Source organism: Ornithorhynchus anatinus, chromosome 4 (genome assembly GCF_004115215.2).
Source record: "Ornithorhynchus anatinus isolate Pmale09 chromosome 4, mOrnAna1.pri.v4, whole genome shotgun sequence".
In the NCBI taxonomy this organism is placed as follows: Eukaryota; Metazoa; Chordata; class Mammalia; order Monotremata; family Ornithorhynchidae; genus Ornithorhynchus; species Ornithorhynchus anatinus.
In genome coordinates, this window is record NC_041731.1 from 12,745,964 (window position 1) to 12,773,058 (window position 27,095).

At 42.4% G+C, this 27,095-nt stretch overlaps 1 protein-coding gene and 1 non-coding gene across 2 annotated transcripts in view; one reads left to right on the forward strand and one right to left on the reverse strand.

Annotated features, from left to right (window-relative positions):
- CNTNAP2 (contactin associated protein 2) overlaps positions 1-27,095 on the forward strand; it is a 1,271,576-nt gene that overhangs the window by 660,520 nt on the left and 583,961 nt on the right. Inside the window, exon 9 of the mRNA XM_029062825.2 lies at positions 10,470-10,619. Within this exon, the coding sequence (XP_028918658.1) occupies positions 10,470-10,619 (150 nt within the window). The remainder of the gene's footprint in view (positions 1-10,469; positions 10,620-27,095) is intronic.
- On the reverse strand, positions 17,302-17,439 carry LOC114811502. Its single transcript, XR_003759200.1, has one exon. It is a non-coding gene; the product is annotated as a small nucleolar RNA SNORA7 (small nucleolar RNA).

Below are 27,095 nucleotides of genomic sequence, written 5' to 3' on the forward strand. Positions count from 1 at the left end.
GACTTGTCATACTCTATAACACTCTGGCTTCTTGAGAAAATCCCTTACTCTGTGATGCTTACAGTCATCAGGAGTGACAACTTCCTGTAGGAAATGAAACTTATGTTGTGCTCACCCATGGTTAACTGACAGTCACTCTGTCACTAGGGACCAAATGTCAGTGGTGCATTATAATTCATCATGTGATTTTCCTGGTTCAATAATTCATGATTATAATGTACAAATGACAACCGGTGTTCTATTGCTTCTGCGAGAAAAGCATAATGTGCTGATAGCATGTGTCCAGGAATTACTAATCAGTGACATGTAATAAGTAATCAGGTTCAGACCCCAACAGTGGATATATATCAACTTTGGGTTTAAATTCACCTTGGCTTAGAGGATAGGTTGCAAGTGGAAATTAATTTTCTTCTAGATTGCAAACTCCTTCACTAGGTTGGAAGCTCATTGACAGCAGGGACCGTCTTTACTAACTCTATTGTGTTGTACTCTTTCCCAAGCACTTAGTTCAGTGCTCTGCACACAGTCATCACTTAAGCAATACCCCTTTGGCTTGACTCTATGAAAGAAAATATCCCAAAATGACAATAATCAATCAATCACATTTATAGAGCCCTTACTGTGTGCAGAACTCTCTATTAAGTGCTTGGAAGAGTACGATTTAATGGCACTGGAAGACCAGTTCCCTGCCTTCAACGAGCTTACAGTCTAGGGACAAGTTTAAGTCTAGAGTTTGTACAGACAAAAAAGAATAAAGGTGAAATTTGGGGTACGGATCACAGGATAAATGAACTGATTAAGAACCAGAGACTCTTGACATCGATCCCCAGGCAGAGCACAGATCTGGGGTTTTGCCCTGAAGAATCTCTCTCAACCTTCCCCTGCACGTCTTCCCTGTTTTATGGAGATAATTAGCTGCATTCAGGAGGTTAAGATTAATCACCTCCATCTGTATCCATATTAGTTGATTGGTGTTTCTGCTGCAGTGGTAAGGAATTTTCCTTCATGGTTCTCCTCTCTCCTTACCTACCCACTGTAGCCAAAGGCACAGTAGCTCTGTTTGTTGGCCACCCGTCTCTGTATCGTAAAAGCTGTTGTATTATGTGTGCTCCTTACTTTAACAGCTTGTTAGAAGCCACACAATCCAGGCTCTCAGAGCTAGGTATTCTCCCTTCCACTAGGACTTTGAGCTCCATGTGGGACAGGGACTGTGTTCAACTAGTACAGTGCTCGACACAAAGTAAGTGCTTAACAAACGCTAGTAGTAGTAGGTAGTAATAGCAGCGGATGATCTGTCCATTCCAACTGTAGGACCTTCCTCCTGGCCCTGCCAAAAGAAGCTCCCATACATTTCACAGCCACCCAATGAGGAGCAGATGTATTACATCATCATCATTATTACTGTTATTGCTGTGTGATTCCACTCATGTTAAGAAGGTAGAATGCTTTATTGATTTTGTAGCCCGCTTTACCCCAATTCAGTCAGTCGCATTTATTGTGTTTACTGTGCGCAGAACACTGATTAAGCGCTTGGGAGAGTACAGTATACCAAAATGAAAGAGTTGGTAGAGATATTCCCTGCCCACATTTCCAATGAAAGGATGACATCCCCCATCAGATAAAGCCTGGCACATCTCCTCCAAGAGGTCTTCCCTGACTAAGTCCTCCTTTCCTCTTCTCCCCCTCCCTTCTGTCTCCCTGACTCTCTCCCTTTATTCATCCCCTCCCGGGCCCACAGCACTTATATACATATCTGTAATTTATTTATTCATATTAATGTCTGTCCCCGACCCCAGACTGCAAGCTTGTAGTGTTCAGGGAATGTGTCTATTGTTATATTGTACTTTTCCAAGCACTTAGTACAGTGCTCTGCACACAGTAAGTGCTCAATAAATACAACTGAATACATGAATGAGTAATAAACACACACATGCAACTCTCACTGCTTTATCCCAGTGTCCCTCATCTTCATTTCAGATTCTTTTATAACTGAGTATCAGAATCCTAGTTCATCAATGTATTTTTCCTCTTAACATCAGCAATGTTTGACCTTCTGCTTGTCCCAGTAACCTTTCCCCCTCCCCGTGCCAACACACACACACACTCTCTCTCTTTCTCCCTCTCCCTGTCTCTCTTCTTTGTTATCACCTGCATTGGTGACCAAACTGAAATTTGAATCAGTCAGTCATTGATGGTATTTATTAAGCCTCTCCATCCTTCAAAACACTAAATACATAGGGGAGCACAAAGAGAAGCAAGCAAATGTTCTCTAGCCTGGAGGAGCTTATAATCTATTGGGAGAATAGAGAGAAAACAAAGTATGTACAAAAAATGGGAGCAAGAGGAAGGCCAAGGATATAACAGGAAGTAATACAAATATGTCCAGATGCAATAGCTGAATGAATAATTGAATATACAAATATGCATATGTACCAAAGTGCTGAGGATAGGAATTAAATACATAAAGTGCTAAGGGTGGCTGGTGGGTTAATCTTTCTCTTCTCTTGGATATTTCATTTCTCGAATGAGTAGATTATGCTCTTTTAATGAATTTGTGGGGGCATTTACTGTCCTCTTTTATTGAATAAAACTTTTTAACTGAAAGAAAAATCTTTATGGAAGTGTACCAGAATGAATGTGAATGAGACACCATAATCATTCGTATTTAAACCCTTTAAAGCTGTGTATTATTTGTCCAATTCACTATAATGGATTCTCTAAAGCTGTTTGAATCCATCCTTTCTGAAGCAATTAAAGCATAGAAATGGACTAATTTCTCAACCATTTTTTTTCCATCTAGGACTAAAAGGATTTTGAACAAATAAAACTTGTAACTTCATATTTATAAATTCAAAACACTCCAATTTTGTTTCTAAATTGTATGACAACAAATTGCTCTCTGGAACATACAGCTCAGGGTCCACCCCATACCCAGCAGGTTTCCCCAGTCGGGGGTCTCTGACACCACTCCCACTGCCTCCCAGTGAAGTGGGGACCCAGTGAATGGATGCCAGAGGCATGCAAATGTGCCCACGCACACAAACACACACAGGCAGACACACTCTCTGTCTCTCTCCCTCCCTACCTCTCCCTCTCTCCCCGACTCCCTTTCCCTGACTAAGCCCTCTTTTCATTTTCTTCAACTCCCTTCTGCTTTACCCTGACCTGCTCCCTTTATTCATCCCTCCTCCCAGCCCCACAGCACTTAAGCAGCATGGCCTATTGGTTAAGAGCCTGGACCGGGGTCAGAAGGACCTGGGTTCTAATCCTGGGTCTGCTACTTGTCTGCTGTGTAACCTTGGGCAGGTCACAACTTCTCTGTGCCTCAGTTACCTCATGTATAAAATGAGGATTAAGACTGTGAGTGAGCCCCATGTGAGACAGGGACTGTGTCCAACCCGCTTTGCTTGTATCCACCTCAGCGGTTGGAACAGTGCTTGCACAAAGTAAGTGCTCAACAAATGCCACAAATTATATACATATCTGTAATTTTATTTATTCATTTTATTGTCCATCTCCCCCTCTAGACTGTTAGCTCATTGTGGGCAGGGAATGTGTCTGTTTATTGTTGTACTGCATTCTTCAAAGCACTTAGGTCAGTGCTGTGCACACAGTAAGTGCTCAATAAATATCATTGACTGACAGACTGACACTCCGCTTCTCAGGCATAAATGAACAAAGAGCTTCTCTTTGCAGTCTGAGAATTGAGAATCAAACCAATTCTGCTTTTCATCCAGAAACATAAAGTACAGTGGAGGGCAGGGCAATAAATGCACTTGTTTAATTTGTTTCCTTTATCACCAACACCAACCATGGTGCTAGTTCACCTGCAAACTTGGCATATGATTTCTAGTGTTGACAATGTCCCAGGAGAATCATGCATGTCATATGCTACTGAAACAAAAAGAAAACATAAATACCTTCCCTACTATCTCGATGCTGTACCATTCAAGGGCAATTAGCTGACAAATTTATGCCATGGTCAGTAAGGTATCCCTCAAGAAACAGGATGTTTACCACAGTTAATGTGCTTCCTGCTGTTTTATCCTTGCTCATGTGCATAATCCAGGCTCACATGAGAATTGAAACAGGCGATGTGTTTTCCCCATGGAGTTGATTTCATCTGCTGGAAATGTCACCTAGGGCAATGCAAAAGCCTCTTGTCTTTTCTCCTTGTCTTCCCTCTCAAATAAGGAGTTAAAAAAAAAAGAAAATCTTGTATCTAATTCTAAACTGCTTTAAAAAAAAAAACCTCTCTCCTACAGCTTCTCTTGTTGACTGAGAAGGATTGAAATTAGAAAGTCATAGAACTGAACCTCCCACAGGGAGGAAAAGAACCGAGTGGTGCTTTTCCCCGAGCTCCGGTTCACTTTGAGAACCACTCAGAAATAAATAAAATGAATAACCGAAGAGTGGGTCGGGAAAAGAAAAATAACAGAACGCCTGTCCAGGCTTAGAACAGTTCAGAGGGAAAAACATAGGTCATCTACCCCCAAGCAATTCTGTTTGATATTCAGGTGTCACTTACAGAACCCACAAAAATGTCTGGTACAAGCAGGGCTCAATAAAATGCAAACGGGTGTACTGAAATGCCAACATTTTCATTTTGTTTTGATGACTTTCTCGGAGAACAACAATACTCAGCTCTGAACTTTTTTTATTTATAGTGCCCTTTGGGAAGGAACATTTTCTCTTTTTAAAACGAACAAAGCTTAGCTTCATCATGTTTCCTGTTTCAGTTCCCATGAAAGGAACAAAAAAGACTCATGTATTCTTTCCTAAAGTTGCTCATTGTTTGATAAAAAAGAAAATTGGTGACAGTAATTATTCTCTCCTCTTTAACCTTGTTTCAGTGTTAGAACTCAGGACTTGATCTTACATTGGATGTTTCAGTGTAGCTTGGAATTTGTATATGGTGGCTTTTGGGAGCTAAGAAAAAATCCACTGAAAAAGATGTGAGAGGAAACTTTTACATATTGTGAAGTTGCAAATTATGAAAGTTAGTAATCTTTAGTGTATGCAGATTAATTTATATATATATATAATATATATTCTATACATATATAACCACTCTCTGTTCAGACAGGCTTACGCAGCCGGAAAAATGTGGTTTAATTCTGGTGGGGCATTCCAGCCAAGACGTATAGTGAAAACACATGTTTGGCCCAAACTGAGTGTACTTACATTCTCAGTTCATTTGTCTGCTACAAAACTATTGATTTGAAAAGCACCCTACAGAATAAAGGCAGTTTCCTGGCATTTACAGATTTAAAGAAAACCAGTCTCCAACTTTGACATTTATTAATAGTAGATTGTCAGGCTCAACCTTCATATCCCGGAGCAGTAGACAAAAGGTTTGAGAACCCACTCAGCCTCAATTGTCACAACTGTGGGAGGGTTTGTATTCACCTGTCTCATTTTGTAACTAAGGCACATCCTCTGGAACAGCTCTTTCAGAGCAGAAATAGAATGAGCCACAGATACATCACCCAGTTTTGACCTCCCCTTTGTCGGAAGGAAGAAGCTGACTATGCTGCTTCTTAAGCACCAAAGAGGGGTGTGTTGTCTACTCCCCAGGGTGACGTCTGGAAGGACGGCTAGTCCTCAGGGAAGTTCCAGAAGGCTCTGCCTAGTCTCTCCTATTCTCTCCACAGTTTCTCCAGGGGCAGGAATGGTAACAGCCCAGGGGCATTAGCTGCTGTGTGTCAGAATAATTACTGATCCCAAGACAGGGTCTCTGTCACACTGCACAGACTCATAATGGAAGGCCCCAGAATCAATCAGCCTGTCAATCACAAAGGGGTTTGAGGGTGATTCTCCCACTGAACAAGGACACAGGCAGATCCCTTATCAATCCTTATCCTTCAGTTAGTGGTATTTATTGAGTGCTTACTATGTGCAGAGCACTGTACTAACCTCTTGGGAGAGTGACTTTGTGCTAGGAGAGAACATGGTTGGATAGGAGTATTAAAGGAAAACGGAAAAAGTTTTGCAATTTATTTTCCCGAGTTCTATGTAGAAGGAAAATAAAGGGATAAAAAGCAGAATTTCATCATAATAGGATTAAAGCACAATATAGCTTTCACGGTGAATGTTAATGCTGTCCAAAGAGTTTGCTGTTCTGAGGGATGGTGACATTTTTACAGTTTTACAAGTGGGTGCCTATTTGAAGTCAATACCAACTCAGTGAGAGTAAGTAATGTTGGTGGGTACCATGGCTTAATGCTCGGTGGATCATAGAAATGTATAACAAACTGGGCTAATCACTGGTTTCACTAGGTCTCTGCTCCGAGCACAGGTCAAATAACTTTATTCCCAGTACTTTAGCAAGTGGAGTAATCCGTTTTCAGAGACCCTTAACTATTCCAAGCGCTTAGTACAGTGCTCTGCACATAGTAAGCGCTCAATAAATACTACTGAATGAATGAATGAATGAATTTTCTTTTTGGCATTAATTTTAGTTATCACTTAAGCAAAATCAGCATCCTCCTCTTTGATCAATTTAGCACTATGTCAGTCTGCCTCTGCAGAATTTGAGTTGCTTGCTGGCACAAGTGTAACCACAACCTCACTCTGCTCTGCAGCATGGAGAGAAGAGGAAAGGCAGGGAAGAAGTTTGATATGTTGAAGCAGCGTGGCTCAGTGGAAAGAGCACGGGCTTTGGAGTCAGAGGTCATGGGTTCGAATCCCAGCTCAGCCACTTGTCAGCTGTGTGACTTTGGGCAAGTCACTTCACTTCTCGGTGCCTCAGTTACCTCATCTGTAAAATGGGGATTAAGACTGTGAGCCCCACGTGGGACAACCTGATTCCCCTGTGTCTACCTCAGCGCTTAGAACAGTGCTCGGCACATAGTAAGCGCTTAACAAATACCAACATTATTATATGTCTTTTGTCACTCAAAGTCTTCGGTTGATATGCTCTCCACATAAGTGCTCAATAAATGATATATTTTATGATGGTGGTGAGGCTTTTAATAGTAATGATAATAAAAATTACTCAGTGGCATTTACTGAGAGTTTACTACTGTGTGCAGAATATTGTACTAAGTGCTTGAGGAAGTGCAGTAGAATAAGTATACATGATCCCTGCCTTCAAGGAGCAAACATTTACTTTAGCCAAACACCGAGAAAAGCTCTGGATTACAAGCAAGATTCTGAGATGGGATTCAGTCCCTTTCCCCAATGGGCTCATAGAATAAGAGGGAGGGAAAGTAGATGTATTATGCCCATTTTACAGATGAGGAAACTGAGGCACAGAGAGGTTTAGTGACTTGTCCGAGGTCACATAGTAGACCAGTGGTGAAGCTGGGATGAGAACCTTGAACTCCTGACTCCTAGGCCCTGCTTTTTCTAGAAGGCCATGTGGAGATAACTGAGGCAGAAAGAAATTAAGTGACTTGCCCAAAGTCACACAGCAGACAAGTGGTGGACCGGGCTTAGAACCCAGGTCCTTTTGACTTCCAACAGCGTGGCTCAGTGGAAGGAGCATGGGCTTGGGAGTCAGAGGTCATGAATTCTAATCCTGGTTCCACCACCTGTCAGCTCTGTCCCTTTGAGCAAGTCACTTAACTTCTCTGTGCCTCAGTTACCTCGACTGTAAAATAGGGATTGAGACGGTGAGCCCCACGTAGGACAACCTGATTACCTTGGATCTGCCCCAGTGCTTAGAACAGTGTTTGGCACATAGTAAGCACTTAACAAATACCATCATATTATTATATTTTTATTATTCCAGAGCTATGCTCCATCCATTAGGCCACACTACTTCTCCTCCTTGGTTCATAAGACTGGGCGAGAGATGGAGCAACAGGGGAGCTCCTCAGAGTCCTCCTTATTCGCCCTCCCTTTTCATAGTCTCTGCACTTGGATCTCTATCCCTAAAGCACTTACCTCACCAACCCCAGCCGCCAAGGCTTACATTCACATCAATCAATCATATTTGTTGAGCATTTACTGTGTGCAGAGCACTGTACTAAGCTCTTAGGAGAGTACAATAAAACAGAGCTGTTAGAAACATTTCCTGCCCACCAGAAACATACAGTTTAGAGGAGGAGGCAGAAAGTAATATAAATAAATAATTTATAGATATGTACATAAGTGCTCAGTGGCTGAGGGTGAGGTGAATACCAAATACCCAAAGGTCACAAATCCAAATGCATGTTTATACTCTCCCATTCCTCTATCAATAGTAGATTTGAAAGGTCAGAAGTTCATGGGTTCTAATCTTGGCTCCACCACTTGTTGGCTGTGTGACCTTGGGCAAGTCACTTCACTTCTCTGTACTTCAGTTACCTCATCCGTAAATTGGGATTGAGACTGCAAACCGCACATAGGACAGGGACTGTGTCCAACTTGATTTGCTCGTACCTACCCCAGTGTTTATTACAGAGCCTGGCATATAGTAAGTGCTTAACAAATGCTATTATTGTTACTGTTATTTGAATGTCTGTTTCCCCCTCTAGACTGTGAGCTCTTTCTGGGCAGGGAAAGTATCTACCAACTTCACTGTATTGTTCTCTCCCAAGCATCTTGTACAGTGTTCAACATTGTTTTCTAAGGAGAAAAATACTTTTCTTACTAAAGAGAATAATGCTGCTAGGAAATGGAACTGGTAAAAATCTCATGACCCCCAGAAGACTGATCATGACTCTTCTGGAGAGCTGACAGTGCAAATAGATACTGTGTAAGAAATATCCCAACACTTCCCAGTCCAGTGTAAATGCATGGAAGAAAAGGATCCTCCACTGAGCATTCTGGATTGAAAAATGATTGGACTTTGATTCATTTTCATCCCCCACCAATCTCACAGTTTTGGGATTACTTTTCTTATCCAAAGGTCTGAAATATTAATGAACTGTAACTCTTTACAGCTTGATTTCCAGCAGAGAGAACAAAAGAGTGCAAAGATGCACAGAAAGGTCATAAAAGGAGCAGATAGAATCAGCCAATTCAGATAAATATGAGAAAAAAGGCATTCAAAAACCATGTTTCAGTAAATTCAAGCTTGGCAGGATGAACTGGTGAGATAGCCTTATGTTAAGTACTGGCTTATATTCAGGATAAGAAACTAACTAGAGTCAAGGAAAAACGCTACACTGTAGAAAAAATCTATTTGGGAGCTGTAACATTTTGGAAAAAGTCAAAGGAGGCGCCTTTATTCATTATTTATGCAGCCCAATTACTGGAGTGCCTATGCCCTTTACATAATGACATCTTCGTACTTGGAAGCCCTTGTTAATATATTTATCATACTTTCAGCTCATCCTCAATTATTGGGGTCATTGGGTCAGGGATAGAATGGATAAATGGAATCCGCTAACAATCCCAAATTCTCATGTTTGCCAACCTCCTCTCCCAGCAAATCTTTTGAAACAACTTAAAAAGAATTGCAGTCCCAGACAGAAGGTGCTAATGACCTGTGAAACTGTTGAAAGGGAGGGTAAAGAGGCAAGTGGCAAGCATATTGGTGGGTTGCTAGACTGATACCTAACCCCCCTGATACCCTCAGGGCCAGTTCTGGTAAGTAGCTACTCGGAGTCATTAAATGAGGGCAGCGTTTTCAAAATTTTACTCACTTCTGGGAGGAATCCAATGTGTTTGCAGGATAAGGGGCAAGCAGTGAAGAGAAACCCTAGTGTCTCTATTTACTTTCTGGTTCATATTCCCCAGTCTCCTAGGACTGAGGCAGCAACTCCTCCTCTGACTCTGCCCTTACTCCTCTGCATCCTACTAACCGTGTCCTTCTCCCCACTCCTCTTCTGATACAATCAGGACATTTTCTGCCTTCATGATCCCCTGCTTCTGTGTACTCTCCCCCTTCTTTTTTTTCCTGTAATTTGTTAAGCGCTTACTTTGTGCCAGGCACAATACCTAGAGCAGGGGTAGATCCAAGCTCATCAGGTTGGACACAGTCCATGTCCCACAAAAGGCTTACAGTCTTAATTCCCATTTTACAGATGAGGCACAGAGAAATGAAATGACTTCCCCAAGAACACACAGCAGACAGGGATTAGAACCCAGTCGTGACTCTCAGGTTTATGCTCTGTCCACTAGGCTATGCTGCTTCTCCATCCTAATGTATCAGGAAACTCCTTGTATCAGTGCTCCTCTTCTATCCTTTCTGATTCCCTCCTGCTGAGTCTTGTGAGCCGCCCGGGAGACCTGGGTTTGAGCCCCAGCTCTGTTATTGGCCTGCTGTTTGACCTTGAGGAGGTCACTTAACCTCTCAGCACCTTAGTTTCCGCATGTGTAAAATGGGGATAAAATAGATTGTGAGCCCTCTGGCTACTGGTAATGTGCTGGGTCTCATAACCTTACATTCATCCCAGCACTTAGCACATATGAAGTACTCAGTGAATGCCATTATTACTATTAGTACAGGAAAGGTGAAAAAAATACTCTTTTAACAGAGAGTTTGAACACAGATTGATTTTTTTTTGTTTTGTTATATTCTTGTTTTTTCCTTCCAGGATCAGGTCTGAATGATGGACAGTGGCATGAGGTTCGTTTCCTAGCCAAGGAAAACTTTGCCCTTCTGACCATTGATGGAGATGAAGCTTCAGCAGTTCGAACCAACAGTCCTCTGCAAGTTAAGACCGGGGAGAAGTATTCCTTTGGAGGTAAAAACGTAATAGCCCTTTTTATTCTTCACTTATTTACCTGCAGGCTAAATGAGTAGGCTTCATTAATGGTGAGCAGGATTCTAGTGGAGTTGTCAATTATCAACTAAACTTAAAGGAAATTATAGATAATGCCTCACTATTTCAAATGATCTTTTAGTGGAAGTGGTGTGATTCAGAGTTCTTTAAATAAAACCCCACTCTCTTGATGAACCTGTTTTTCTTAGTTCTAATCCTGCCTTTAAAAGTTAAAGCACCTGTAAACAGGCCTGGTTCTACTTTAATAATTGTAGTATTTATTAAGTGCTATTTATGTGCCACACACTGTATTAAGCACTGTACAGATGAGGCATCTGAGACACTGAGAAGTTAAGTGACTTGCCCAAGATCACCCAGCAGACAAGTGTCAGAGCCAGGATTAGAAGCCAGGTCCTGTGAATCCCAAGACCGTGGAATTCCCACGAGGTCATGATGCTTCTCAAGACCCCAAGAAATGCTGTTATTGTGTTAGACTCCCGGGCCTTTCGGTCAATATTCTTACTCTGACAGTGACCGTGGGGACTTTGAAGGAACAGTGTAATGACTGCCCTCCTCGACATCCAGGCTCATGGTTACGGATGGACCATAAAACATCTCTGACTTTCTCTAACTTCTCCTTCTATGTTACTATCCTTGTCCCAGCAGGGCAACAAAATGACCTCTTGGCTCTGAAGGGTGAAAATCCCAACAGAACCTTCTGCCATCTTCTGCCAGTAGAAGCTTTTATGGTTCTATCCTCAAAGTACTTCCTATGTAAAACCGTCATGACAAGGGCTATATGATTTTGATAATGTTGGACCGGCTAGATTCGACCTGCGTTCTTTGTTCTGTGCCCGTCAATCAATCAGTCAATCAATCATATTTATTGAGCACTTACTGTGTGCAAGGCACTTGGGAGAATACAGCACAACAATATAATGGACACGTTCCCTGCCCACAATCTAGAGAATGAGTTTACATCCTAGAGGATGAGTTTTGCTTGTTCTATCCCCTTGGGTTGTGTGTCTTAAGGATAAGATGGTCAGTGTGAGGCTGTAGTGCCACTTATGTACTGTTTAATTTTTTTCAATCAGTCGATTTATTGAGCATTTACTATGTGCAGACCATAGTACTAAACACTTGGGAAAGTTGACAGAAATGTTGCTTGCCACAATGAGTTTTTTTCTTTCCCTCCTCCTTTTACTTTCCCTTTCCCTCTTTAGGGGTAGGGAACATCCATGCTAGCTCCATTGTGTTGTACTCTCCCAAGTGCTTAGAACAAGCGCTCGGCACTTAGTAAGTGCTCAATAAACATCACCGATTGATTATTCCTTCTTTTCGTTCACTCTTCTTTCTCTCTCCCCTTTCTCCCACTCTCTTTTTTTCTGTTTTCACTGAATCAGGACAAAACTGTGCTTACTCTGAAAAGTAGGATTGATATTTTCCCCTTGCTCAGACACCCCCTTACAATGAAGAATTAACCACACTTTTGCCATCTTCAAGTAGCTGGTGCCATTAACAAAGCCTGGCAAAGGAATTCACAATACTAAGAGGCAGTACGAATGTCCTGAAAATTAAGGGAATTAAAAGTCTTATTTCACTTATTCTTTCAAAGAGTAACCCTTATTTCAGTTGCTCCTTGGGCAAAGCCAGGTAACAATGACTTCTTCATGTGTGTGAAGAAATTTCCCCAATGAATTCTATAATTTGTGTTTCATTTTCACTTTCAGAAGTTCTCACCCTAAATGTTGATTAGACAGCCAGGGGCCCCAAGGAATGTTTTCAATTTATTTTTGCACTTTTAAATTTTCAGAAAGGTGTATCTATTGTTAAGGGAAGTAAAAAAAAAAAAAAGCAACAGAAGAGAAAAACTTTCCTACCAACAATTTTGTTTATTTGATTAAGACTGTGACCCCCATGTGGGACGGGAATTATGTCCAACTGGATTGGCTTCAATAATAATTATGGTACTTGTTAAACACTTACTATGTGCCAGCCACTGTTCTAAGTGCTGGTATAGTTACAAGTTAATCAAGTTGGACACAGTCCTTCTCCCACATTGGACTCATGCTCTTAATCCCCATTTTTTGCAGATGAGGTAACTGAGGCCCAGAGAAGTTAAACAACTTGCCCAAGGTCACACAGCAGATAAGCAGTGGAGCTGGGATTAGATCCTTTTGACTCCAAAGCCTGTATCCACTATATCATGCTGCCTCTTGCTTGTATCCACCCTAGCACTTACTACAGTGCGTGGGACATAGTAAGAGTTTCACAAATCCCACGATTATTAATATTCATCATATGTTGTGCCTTCCCATCATGGCCATATCCCTACCAGGGAACCTATGTGACATATGATATCTGTATGCCTTCTGAATGTCTTATCTCCCAGGCTTTGCTCTTGGCCTGAAGTCACTCCCCTACACTACAGGTGAGTGCCTTCCCAAATACAGACATGATGATGTTGGTATTTGTTAAGCACTAACTATGTGCAGAGCACTGTTCTAAGCGCAGGGGGAGATACAGGATCATCAGCTTGTCCCACGTGAGGCTCACAGTCTTAATCCCCATTTTACAGATGAGGGAACTGAGGCACAGAGAAGTTAAGTGACTTGCCCACAGTCACACAGCTGACAGTGGCGGAGCCGGAATTCGAACCCACGATCTCTGACTCCCAAGCCCGGGCTCTTTCCACTGAGCCACGCTGCTTCTCTGTGCACATTCTCTGCTTCTCTACAGACATGCGCACAGACACACAGACACACACACACACACATTCTTGGGAGGGTTTGAGGCAGTGGTGTGAGCATGTGCAGGGATTATTCGCGAGACTGTTGGCTCTGAGAAACCTGCCTGGCAGAGAGCCTCCTCTTTCCCCAAACTGGCTCCATCTACCAATTCTGTTGTGTTTTACTCTCTTAATCTCTTAGTGCAATACTCTAAGAAGCAGCACGGTATAATAATAATAATAATGTTGGTATTTATTAAGCACTTACTATTTGCAGAGCACTGTTCTAAGCGCTGGGGTAGATACAGAGTAATTAGGTTGTCCCACTTGCGGCTCACAGTCTTAACCCTCATTTTACAGATGAGGTAACTGAGGCACAGAGAAGTGAAGTGACTTGCCCACAGTCACACAGCTGACAAGTGGCAGAGCCTAGCAGATAGAGCAAGGGCCTGGGAGTCAGAAGATTATGGGGTCTAATTCCAGCTCCACCACTTTTCTGTTGAGTGACCTTGGGTGACTCACTTCACTTCTCTTTACCTCAGTTATCTCATCTGTAAAATGGGGATTGAGATGGTGAGCCCCACGGGACTGCGTCAAACCCGATTTGCTTGTATCCATCCCAGCGCTTAGTAGAGTGCCTGGGGCATAGTAAGCACTTAACAAATACCATCATCATTATTATTACTCAGCACACAGTAAGTACTCAGTAAATAACACTGATTGATTGGCTCCCCATCAAGATGGGAGTTCTGCTAGGGGAGAGGGGAGTGAATAGGAGAGAAAGCATCCTCCATCCAACTGACCTGAGGGAGGGTGGCAATTTTTGTGCAGCTGGGGCCTTCAAGTGGAGTGTTCAGTGGATGGGAGGAGGAGGCTCCCACTTCTCCCAGAGCCCAGGGTTTCTTCAGCTTCATGAGCCCCTATGTTAAATAATAATAACGTTGGTATTTGTTAAGCGCTTACTATGTGCAGAGTACTGTTCTAACCGCTGGGGGAGATACAGGGTCATCAGGTTGTCCCATGTGAGGCTCACAGTTAATCCCCATTTTACAGATGAGGTAACTGAGGCACAGAGAAGTTAAGTGACTTGGCCACAGTCACACAGTTGACAAATGACAGAGATGGGATTCGAACCCATGACCGCTAACTCCCAAGCCCGGGCTCTTTCCACTGAGCCACGATCACAGACGACTGATGCACATTATTTGATACCTTTGCTGAAAGAAAGCTAACAGATAGCTCCGCACTGTCTTAAGTGGGAATACTGCTTTACGTAAATGATGTCTTTTCAAATAGAGAAAAAATATACTCTTTACCCGGCCTTTAAAAAAACAGTGTGAAGAGGTTTTGAAAAATTTCCCATCTTGTAGGTGTTTCATCTCAGTGATGTGACAGGTGGAAGCTTACAGGTTTTTAGTGAACAAATTGGTCTATCATCTTCTAAAACACTGAAAAGATTTCTTTGATTGAAATAAGTCAAATGGACAACACAATACATTCAAGGATTTGTTCAGTGTAAGAAGGAATATTAAAATGCATAAAGTATAATGAATTTTTGTCTCTCAGGAGAGGACAGGGCTGCTTAAATGGCTTTAATGTGCTCTTTTGGTTTAAAATTCATTCATTCATTTATTCAGTCATATTTATTGAGCACTTACTGTGTGCAGAGCACTGTACTAAGTGCTTGGAAAGTACAATTTGGCAACAGAGACAATCCCCACCCAACAGTGGGCTCACAGTCTGGAAGGGGGAGACAGACAACAAAACAAAACAAGTAGACAGGCATCAATACCATCAAAATAGATAAATAGAATTATAGGTATATACACATCATTAATAAAAAAAGTAATAAATATGTACAAATATACACAAGTGCTGTGGGGAGAGGAAGGGGGTACAGCAGAGGGAGGGAGTAGGGGTGATGGGGAGGGGAGGAAGAACAGAGGAAAAGGGGGGCTCAGTCTGGGAAGGCCTCCTGGAGGAGGTAAGCTCTTAGTAGGGGTTTGAAGAGGGGAAGAGAGCTAGTTTGGCAGATGTGAGGAGGGAGGGTGTTCCAGGCCAGAGGTAGGACATGGGCCAGAGGTCGCTGGCGGGACAGGTGAGAATGAGGCACAGTGAGGAGGTTAGCGACAGAGGAGTGGGATGTGCGGGCTGGGCTGTAGAAGGAGAGAAGGGAGGTGAGGTAGGATGGGGCCAGGTGATGGAGAGCTTTGAAGCCAATAGTGGGGAGTTGTTTTTGTGAGATTGAGAGGAGGTGGTTTCTTCTTTCTCCACATTTCCTCACCTTTTTGCATCCAATGTAGGCCAGTCACACTCGAGTACATTGATTAAAAATATCACCATCAGCCACATCATCATAGCTACCTAGCTACCAATCCTATATTATAAATAATTGCATATCTATTCATTATGAATAATATTTTATGTATTATTTATACTAGTGTCTTGTCTCCCTCGCTAGGCTGTAAACTCACCGTGGGCAGGGATCATGTCTACCAACTCTGTTGTATTGTACTTTCTCAAGCACTTAGTACGCAGTACGAAGTACACAGTACTGTGCACAGTAAGTGCTTACTAAATGTCACTGGCTGATTGATATTCATGTGGAACTCTGTTCTGTCCTCTTAAGAACAGTGTATAAGCCTTGGACCTGCAACATCAGGAGGCAGAATTGTGTGAAGGGCTAGATTATAGTGATAATAATTACAGTCATAATTATAATTATGGTATTTTTTAAGCACTTACTGTGTATGAAGCACTGTTTTAAGCACTGGGGTAGCTAGAAGTTAATCAGATCAGACACAGTCCCTGTCTTATACAGATCCCAGTCTATATAGAAGGGAGATCTGGTATTGATTCCCCATTTTACTAATGAGGAAACTAAAAAGTGAAGAAACTTTCCCAAGGTCACACAGTAGGCAAGTGAGAGCATAGCATTAGAACTCAGGTCTTCTGATTCCCAGCCCTGGGCTCTTTCCACTAGGCCATGTCACACACTCTCTCATACCTGCCAGTTCACTTTGTGTTATGACATTTTGAGTGTGGTCGGCAGACAGAATACAGTACTTTGCCAAGTACAACCAAAAGTGTTTTACACACTGCACTGCTGTGAGAAGCAGCATGGTGAAGTGGATAGCGCACGGGCCTGTGAGTCAGAAGGTCATGGGTTCTAATCCCAGCTCTGCCACTGGCCACATGTGTGACCTTGGGCAATCATTTCACTTCTCTGTGCCTCAGTTACCTCATCTGTAAAATGGGGATTGAGACTGACTGTGTCCACGTGGGACAGGGACTGTGTCCAACTTGATTGCTTGTATCCACCCCAGCGCTTAGTACAGTGTGTGACACAATGGTATGTCCTTAACAAATGCCATCGTTATTATTATTACACTGGACCCATTCATAGCCAAAGTGACTGCAGCACAGTGCCACACACCAGCAGGCTGATTCCTTGGTAGCCTACGTTATTCAGAAAAGTTTTAGAGTTCCTTCTCCTCCCCCTGCCACCACCTTAACCCCAATGCCTCCTGAAAGTCCTTGGTGGTTTTTTAGTCAGAAACCTTCACCGCTGATAGCATAGCCCAAGCATAGTCAGGATTAGAACCCAATTCTCTTGATTCTCACCAGGCTCTAAGAATAATAATAACTAAAGTATTTGTTAAGCGATTACCAAGTGCCAGGCCCTATACTAGCACTGGGGCCTTTGTCTCGTCTTATGCCGTCGAGTCGTTTCCGACCCGTAGCAACACCACGGACACATCTCTCCCAGAACGCCCCACTCTTCATCTCCAATCATTCTGGTAATGTATCCATAGAGTTTTCTGGGTAAAAATACGGAAGTGGTTTACCATTCATTGCTGCCTTCCACACAGTAAACTCGAGTCTCCGCCCTCGACTCTCTTCCGTGCCGCTGCTGCCCGGCACAAGTGAGTTTTGACTTGTAACAGATTGCCTTCCACTCTCTAGCCACTGGCCAAGCTAGGAATGGAATGGTTAGGCCTCTGTTTGACTCTCCCTCCTGTAGCTGAGGCAGGTAGAGTACTGGAAACTCTCCAGGTGCGACCCAGGGAGGGATAGCGCTGGGGTAGGTACAAGAAAATCATGTTGGACACAGTCCCTGTCCCCCATGAGACTCACAAACTCAATCCCCATCTTATGAATGAGTTAACCGAGGCACGGAGGAATGAAGTGATCTGCCCAAGGTCACACAGCAGACAAGTGGCAGAGTAAGGATTAGAACCCATGACTTCCTGAACTCCTTAGGCCCGTGCTCTATCCTCTATGCCATGCTGCTTCTCTAGCCACTGGACCGTGAGCAGAGCCACAGTCATGTAAACAACATCTGGCATTCATCCTGTTTTCTTGAAGATCAAAGCTCTCTATCATCAGCCAAGAGAGTATGATCATGCTTCCTGAAGCAGAAAAAGATATTTCAAAGTTATTCTCATTTCATTTTCCTTCATCAGAGGAATCACTGAAAGTACATATGGAAATTAGGGTTTAAATAATCTGACAAAATTAATATATATATGTATTACAAATGGGTTCCACTCCTCTTGATAATTACACTATGCTCTTCTGGGAAATTTGGGTCATGCTAATAAGAAGTTTCCTCTTTAACTAATATTTATTATCTAATTTATTCATAATTGCGATGGGAACTTCACATTTAGCACCCAAAGAAAAGAGAGCAGAAATCTGGAGAAAAGAAGAGCCCTTGATAAGTTTGCTCCGGTACTCTCAAATAAGCCACAGCTTCTAGTCATCCTAGACACACAGATTTAGTAATGGGAGGCAGTGTGGCTTAGTGGGAAGAGCATGGGTTTGGAAGTCAGTGGACTCAGCTTTTAGTGGCTCCACCACATGCCTACTTTGTGACCTTGAGAAAGTAACTCCACCTCTCTGGGCCTCAGTTATCTCATCTTTAAAATGGGGAGAAAATACCTGTTCTCCCTACCTCTTAGACTGTGAGCCCTGTGGGAACCCAGAAACCATGTCTCATCTGATTATCTTGTATCTTTCCCAGTACTGCACTTCCCCAGCTAAATAAATGAATATACAGAAAATCACCCCAGTGCTGAGGTGACCGATGGGATGCCCCTACCAGGATGATGGGGTTTCTCAGTATTGGACCATGTTGTTTAAAATTACACCCTTAGGTGTAGGGCTAAGGAATAGAGGGGAACCAGGAGGAGGAAAACTACATCCACATCTCCCAGAAGGCAATGGGCCTGAATTTCCCTTATTACTAGGTGCTCCGGGTTGAGAGCTTCTAAAAAATTCAATAGGTAGGACATTTTGCTCTCTCTTAGCTACTCCCCTTTGCAATCTGTCTCTTGGGGGAAAGTTTTCCATGTTCCATTAGTTACCTCTTGAAAATCTAATTAGCATAATATTCAATTGTATTTACTGAGCACTTACTGTGTGCACAGTACTGTACTAGGCGTTCGGAAAATACAGTTCAACAACTGAGACAATCCCTTTCCAACAACGGTTCACAGTCTAATGGGGGGAGACAGACAACAAAACAAGTAAACAACAAAACAGTAATAATTGTGGTATTTGTTAAGCACTTATTATGTGCCGGGCACTGTAATAAATGTTGGGGTGGGTACATAGTCCCCGTCCCACAGGGGGATCACGTTCTCATTCATTCATTCATTCATTCATTCATTCATTCATTCAATAGTATTCATTGAGCACTTACTATGTGCAGAGCACTGTGCTAAGCGCTTGGAATGTACAATTCGGCAACAGATAGAGATAGAAATCCCTGCCCAATCACGGGCTCACAGTCTAAACGAGGGAAACAGACAGCAAAGCAAAACAGAACAAAACAAAACAAGACCACATCACCAAGATAAATAGAATCATGGAGATATACACCTCATTAGCAAAATAAATAGGGTAATAAATATATATAAATAAGCACAGTGCTGAGGGGAGGGAAAGGGGAAGAGCAGAGGGTGGGAAAGGGGGGAAGGGAAGAGGAGCAGAGGGAAAGGGCTGCTCAGTCTGGGAAGGGCTCCTGGAGGTGGTGAGCTCTCAGTAGGGCTTTGAAGAGGAGAAGAGAGTTTGACTGATGTGAGGAGGGAGGGCATTCCAGGACAGTGGTAAGACGTGGGCCAGCAGTCGACGGCGGGACAGGCACCAATGGGGGACTGTGAGGAGGTGAGTGGCAGAGGAGCAGAGTGCAATGGGTGGGCAGTAGAAAGAGAGAAGGAAGGAGAGGTAGGAGGGGGCAAGGTGATGGAGAGCTTTGAAGCCAAGAGTGACGAGTTCTCAATTTCATTCTCAATCTCCATGTTAAAGATGAGGTAATTTAGGCACAGAGAAGGTCATACAGCAGAGAAGTGGCGGAGCTGGGAATAGAGCTCAGGTCCTTCTGACTGCCAGGCCTGTGCTCTAGCCATTAGGCCATGAAAAACCCTTACTTATTTTCCCAGAGAAACTTGGTAATGAGGTGATAAAGATTTAAATATCTACATCTGAATCTGTTTGTGGCTGTGATTCTCTCTAGGTTTCCCCCTCTGCTTTCCAGGAATCAGAGAACTTGGGAAAATAAATAAGGGTTTTTCATGGCCTAGTGGGTAGAGCACATGCCTGGGTGTCAGAAGGACCTGAGTTCTAATTCCAGTCCTCCATTTGCCTGCTCTGTGGCCTTGAGCAAGTCAGTTAACTTCTCCAGGCCTCAGTTTCCCTATCTGCACAATGAGGATTCAGTACCTATTCTCCATCCTACTTAGGCCGTCAGCTCCATGTGGGACAGGAGCTGTGTCTGACCTGATTATCTTTTATCTGCCCCAGCACTTATGTGCTTGGAATATAGGAAGTGCTTAATAAGGACCACAAGCAGTTTAATTACATTTATTATCATTATCATTACTATCATTACTGTTATTCCATTATGTTCCTCCTTTGGGTTTTGAAGGTGAAATTATTTAGCGACATATATCACAACTTTATTTTCTCCCAGGAATCAATCCCTGTGTCTTTCAGTGGTATGTTCACTCACATATTATATATTATGGCATTTAGAAGGTTAATTTGGGAGGAGCAGTAAGTGAATAGGGGGTATAGCAGGAGAACTCCATTGTACATTTCCAAGCACTTAGTACAATGCTCTGCACATGGTACCTGCTCAATAAATTGATTGATTATAAGAAAGACCGAAGCCAAGATGGGTTCGAGATCGACAGAAAGGCAATAGTGACAATATAGTAATAATAATGATAGTAATAATAATGATAGTGCTATCTGTTTAGCACTTATTATGTGTCAAGGACTGTTCTTCGTGCCGGGGTAGATACAATATCATCAGGTCCCTCATGGGGCTCATGTTGTCAGTAGGAGGGAGAACAGGTATTTAATCCCCTTTTTACAGATGAGGGAACTGAGGCACAGAAGTGACTTGACCAAGGTCACACAGCAGACAAGTGACAGAGATGGGACTAGAACCCAGGTCCTCTGATTTCCAGGCCTTTGCTCTTTCTACTAGGCCACATTGCTTCTCTTTTCCACCATCCCATGCAAACACAGAGCATCCTGCTCACAATACACACTTCTTGCTCTTTAATGAACTCCTGTTTTTTATCAGCTCTCAATGATCATTCATGTTCCACCATCAATCATCATCCACCATCCCATGCAAACACAGAGTATCCTGCTCACAATACACATTTCTTGCTCTTTAATGAACTCCTGTTTTTTATCAGCTCTCAATGATCATTCATGTTCAGCTACAATCTCTCAAGACATTGAACGTGAATACTCCCCACCAAGATATTGAGTCATTCCTTCTTAACATTCACTGCAAACTTTATGAGCATCCCGTCTCTTTGGCCATTCAGGCCCTTGGGAACAGCGTAGACAGACAATAAACTCTATTCTGATTTCTGAGAATTGCCAGATCTTATAAACCTCCAGGTTGATACTTAACAACGATACCTAGTTTTGAAGAACCTGCTCAGAACTTTTGCAGTTATAATCCACCTACTAGTGGATCAAGACTTATTAGCCTCAGAAATAACAGATTTGGAATTTGCAAACTCCTATTGCTGCAGAATGCAGGAAAATTAAATGGAGGGCTATAATAATGATAGTATTGGTTAAGCACTTACTATGTGGCAGATGCTGGGATAGATCAGATGAGAAACCTTGTGGGATTTACAAGTCTAAGGGGGAGAGGGAGAATGGCATAGCGGGTAGAGTACGGGCTTGGGAGTTAGAAGGTTGTGGTTCTAAGCCCAACTCTGCCACTTGTCTGCTGTGTGACCTTGGGCAATCCACTTTGCTTCTTTGGGCCTCAGTTACCTCATTGGTAAAATGGGGATTGAGGCTGTGAGCCCCATGTGGAACAGGGACTGTGTCCAACCAAATTTGCTTGTATCCACCCCAGCGCGTAGTAAGGTGTCTGGCATACAATAAGTACTTAACAAATTCCACAATTATTATTATCATTGTTATTATTAGGTATTTGATCTCCATTTTGCCATTGAGGAAACTGAGGCACACATAAGTTAAGTGAGTTGCCCAAAGTCACACAGCAGAAAAATGGCACAGCCGAGATTAAAACCCAGGTCTTCTGTCTCCCAATCCTCTATGCTTCCTCTAGACCACTGAGCTCCTCCTTAGGCCATGCTACAGTCTTAGAGCTAATAAGATTATACAAACCAACTAAAATCAACAAAATATAGAATTCTTTAAACCAAATGCTGACCTTAACATTCAACAGATAAACTCGAAAGAGTTTAAGTTGCTTGTGGGCAGGGAATATGTCTCTTCTTTTTAATGAAGTGTCTCCCAAGCAGTTGTATAGTGTATTGCACCCAAAGGGCTCTCAATAAATATAATGCCTCTACCGCTATTACTACATAAACTAGCAACAGGTTAATCAGCAATCCTAAATTAGGTAAAATGTATTTGTTAATTAATCAAATGTAATGAATTGAAAAAGATGAAGCAAATTACTTACATAGCATCCAAAAAACAACTTATTTGAGTAGATGCTTACCATATTCAATTTGTTTTCCATGCTAAGTGAACCTCTGACTCTAACATAATACATTGTATTTTATATTTTGTCAACAACCTGCCCTCAGCCTTCTTACATTTCAAATAGCATCTGATTACTGTCAGCATTCTGTATATCCAAAATCTTCCTGGTTTCTCCTCTTGGCACAGAGGTTTTTCTGATTTTTGCTCGACAGTTGATGAAGTTCCCCCAAAATTATTCATCTAAAATGGGTCTATCTGGCTTGTTTTTTGTAAAACTAGGAATCAGTTTATCTTTCTTCTGGTTCTCTTCTATCTGTTTCAGTCATGTGACCCTTTGGAAAGAGTGATACATTCCCTTTTCCAACCAATCCCCATAGATCTGAGATTATTTTTTCCAATTACATGCATCAGACAAGGGGCACAAGAAGTGAATTGTACATTGAAACTGGCTCCATTAACTTCAACAGAAATTGTTGGCCCGTTAGAGATAAGAAAGTCTTCATCAGTCTTTAGCTTCCTCTGACCTTTTAATAGTTTCCCAGAGGTAAAATTTGATTAGGTGCTTCACTGGGACTAATTGTTCTTAGATTTAATGTGATGCTTCTGCTCCTTTTAATTTTTCTGGATTTTTCAACTAGGTTATGTTGGAGAATTTAGGATATAGTCTACTAATGCAAATAGGTTGCCACGACAACTATTAAACTGAAAAACGGTTTGCTAAATCCACTAAAATTGCCTTGGCCCTGCTCCAACTTCCCCATGTGGCTCCGCCTTGTCCTCCAGTCCACATTATCTTCCTCAACATATGAGAAGCAGCGTGACTTAGTGGAAAGAGCCGGGACTTGGGAGTCAGAGGTCATGGGTTCTAATCCTTGCTCTGCCACTTATCAGCTGTGTGACTTTGAGCAAGTCACTTAAATTTTCTGTGCTTGTTACCTCATCTGTAAAATGGGGAATGAAGATTATGAGCCCCACATGGGACAACCTGATTACCTTGTATCTCTCTTCGTGCTTAGAGCAGTGCTTGGCACATAGTAAGCACTAAAATACCAAGATTTTTATTATTATATCATTAGGTTTTGTCTTCAGTAGGAATCTGGTAGTATTGCTAGCTGAGTTTTTCATGAGAAATTTCCATTTTAGCCGTGATTTCCTTTGAAGTAAGCTTGAAGGCTAACATTTAACTAATGTCCATGCTATCTGGACTGTGTAGATGCCACACTTTATAAAGCAGGCGTATACCTGTCTCCTTGGACATTGCCCTGATCAGCTGAGAATGTCTCAGGCTTTTCCACCACTCCTGCTGCCCACTGTCTTAATCAATCAATCGTATTTATTGAGCATCAAAGCACTCAAGGCATCCTCTGCAGGCTTAGCAGCCTGGAGGCAAGACAAACAATATGATCGGGCCATCAGCAGGTCTCAGTATCATGTCTCAATCATTTGAACTCCAGGACCGATAACCTAGAGTCATGCATAAAGAATCATTCGGCTCCATCACCATGTCTCCGTGACCCTGTTCTGGCATCATCTAGGCACATATGTTCAAGTGGAAATAATAGTAATCAGTCTCTGCTTCAGTGGAATACAGATGAGAGTGACATAGCCATAGCTATTTAGCAGCAAGGGTTAGCAATAATTATGGTCTTTATTAAGCACTGGGTCATATAAAGGATAATTAAATTGGCCAGGGGCCCAATCTCAGATGGGGCTCACAGTCTAAGTTGGAAAAAGAGGTGGTATTGTCATTCCCATTTTACAGATGATGGAACTGAGGCTGAGAGAGCTTAAGCATTTTATCAAGGTTCCTCAGCAGGCTGGTTGGCAGAGCCAGGACTGAATCCTGGTCTCTTGGCTCCCAGACCCACGCTAGCTCTACTAGATCACAGTGGCTCCTCATTATCCACTCAGGTTCTTATTTGACACCATTATGAGTAACAGCAATGTTAACTAAAGGCGTAATGTGGGTGGAACTCTTTACTAGGTGCTTGGGGCAAGCAGAAGTTCAAGATTCAATCTATGCTTCTGCGGAGTTGATAATCTTATGAGGATGACAGAGACACAAGTTGAAGACAGCGACACAAATTGAAGACAGCGACATAGTTAAAAGAATGGAAGAGTAGGTGTAAATAATGATAATAATAATAAGTATTATATGCTAAGCACTTGTGTCAAGCCTTTTATCAATGTGTCGAGCCTTGTGTCAAGCCTTGTGTCAAACTATGTGTCAAGCCTTGTACTAAGCACTGGGATAAGTACAAGATACGGAATCAGACACGGTCCCTGGCCCACGTTGTAGGCTCAATCTATGCGGGAACAGAATGAGTATTTAACACATTTTTCAGATGAGTAAACTGGGGCACCATGAAAGGTAAGTGATATGCCCAATGAATATTTTCATACCTGCTGGAGGAAGATTCAAATACAGTGATCCAAAGCTGTGGATATACAAAATGTTTCTTGTAGTCCACTGGGTCCCTTTAACTTTCCAAAAACAAAGCTCTTGTTAAATGATCAGGATAGCACATTTTCTGTAAGACACTAACCAGAAGCTTACAGTAATTCCTTTCTTGTGCAATATTCACTGTGTTTGGAATATGATTTCTCTTGCAGTACTTATCTCTTCCCTAAAGGTGAATTGATTGAGTTTTCCCTGAGGGTATTAAAACAAAAAGCCTACTTCTATTAGTGTCCCGACACACTGAATCCTTCCTTGTGTGGGTTTTTCTCTCAGTATTTGTCATCTGTATTCAAAGGCTGTCTGCGTCATGTAGAAGTGTTCTGCAATTTTCACTGTCAGCATAGTGCAAATAGGACATTAGCGTCAAATATAAATGTGCCTTTCACTCCTGAGAATCGGTATAGGGCAGGCTGACCAAATACTACTATTTAAAAGTGTGCTGATCCAGAGTTTAGGCTCATTAGAACAGCAGAAACAAAGCCAAAAGGTCAGAGCAGCAAAGATATTCCCAAGGCAAGAAACAAAGTTTGATCTTGGTCAAGGGTTGAGAATCAGCCTGACCTAGTGGAAAGAGCACAGGTCTGGGAGTCAGAAGGACCTGTGTTCTAGTCTTGGCTCTATCACCTGTCAGCTTTGTGACCTTGGGCAAGGCACTTCACTTCTCTGTGCCTCAGTTACCTCATCTGTAAAATGGGAATTAAAACTGTCATCTCCACCTGGTACATGACTTTGTCCAACTTGATTAGCTTGTATCTACCCCAGCACTTAGTACAGTACTTAGCACATAATAAGCACTTAACAAATACCATAAAAATTGGAGAAAATTAGTCGGGAGCCTTGAAGCCAGTAGTAAGGAGTTGTTATTTAATGCAGAGAGGATAGGATCCCTCTCTCTCCATTGGAACAATACCTGGCAGGTAGTAAGCACTTAACAAATGCCTTTAAAAGTAAGCATTAAAAAAAAGAAGTTTGTTTATTTTTATATGAGAGGGCTGTTCCTCTGTTGTCAGATATCCACAGATTCTGGGCTTGAAGATGCCCTTTAATTCCTGCTGTTTAATAAAGCATCTTGTCAGTCATTGGTCTTATATAGAAACGTGGCTGTCTACAAAAAAGCTTTCATTTCAAACAAAGTTTTCAGGTGGCCCATAAACATAGATATTTAGGTCCATTTTTCAGTCAATCAATCCATTAACTGATGATATTTATTGAGCACTTACTGTGCACAGAAGACTATTCCTAGCTATTAGGAAAGGACAATAGAACAAAAGAAACATTCCCTGCCCTTTTGGAATTTATCAAAGCAGCAGGAAGGATACTTTCCAAAGTATCCCCCTGTCTCTACCCCAGAACCTGTGGTGTCAGCTTCATTGCAAAACAATATTGCCCTAGTATCTAAGGCCGTATAAGTAAATTGGTAATCTTAGGTGGACTACTTTTTGGTATAGGTATGAAAAACAGAGAATGTGTGGAGCAGTCAAACCATCTTCCTTTCTTCCTCTCAATTTCTCAAGAGTTCCTTATCAGTTGGTGAACTAGAGATATCTCCTTTGCCCCCTCACACCTCCTGCCTCATTCTGGGGGGCATTTCATCCACCAGTAGAAGCAGCGTGGCTCAGTGGAAAAAGCGCGGGCTTTGGAGTCAGAGGTCATGGGTTTGAATCCCGGCTCGGCCACTTGTCAGCTGTGTGACTGTGGGCAAGTCACTTCACTTCTCGGTGCCTCAGTTACCTCATCTGTAAAATGGGGATTAAGACTGTGAGCCCCACGTGGGACAACCTGAATCCCCTGTGTCTACCCCAGCGCTTAGAACAGTGCTCGGCACATAGTAAGCGCTTAACAAATACCAACATCTATCTATCTAGGGAGATAGGAAATGAAACTCAGACCAGTCCATTTTTTTTTTTTAGAATTCTAGTCTCAGTTTTAGTTAGGAGCTGTTGAAATGTGCTAACTCAAGTGGTTGCCCATCCACCTCCACGTCAAACAGAAACTCCTCGCCATCGGCTTTAAAACACTCAGTTGTCCCCTCCTACCTCACCTCACTACTCTCCTACTACCACCCAGCCTGCACACTTCGCTTCTCTAATGCTAACTTTCTCACTGTGCCTCAGACTCATCTATCTCACCGCCAACCCCTTGCCCACATAACAATAATAATAATAATGTTGGTATTTGTTAAGCGCTTACTATGTGCAGAGCACTGTTCTAAGCGCTGGGGTAGATACAAGGGTAATCAGGTTGTCCCTAATGAGGCTCACAGTCGTAATCC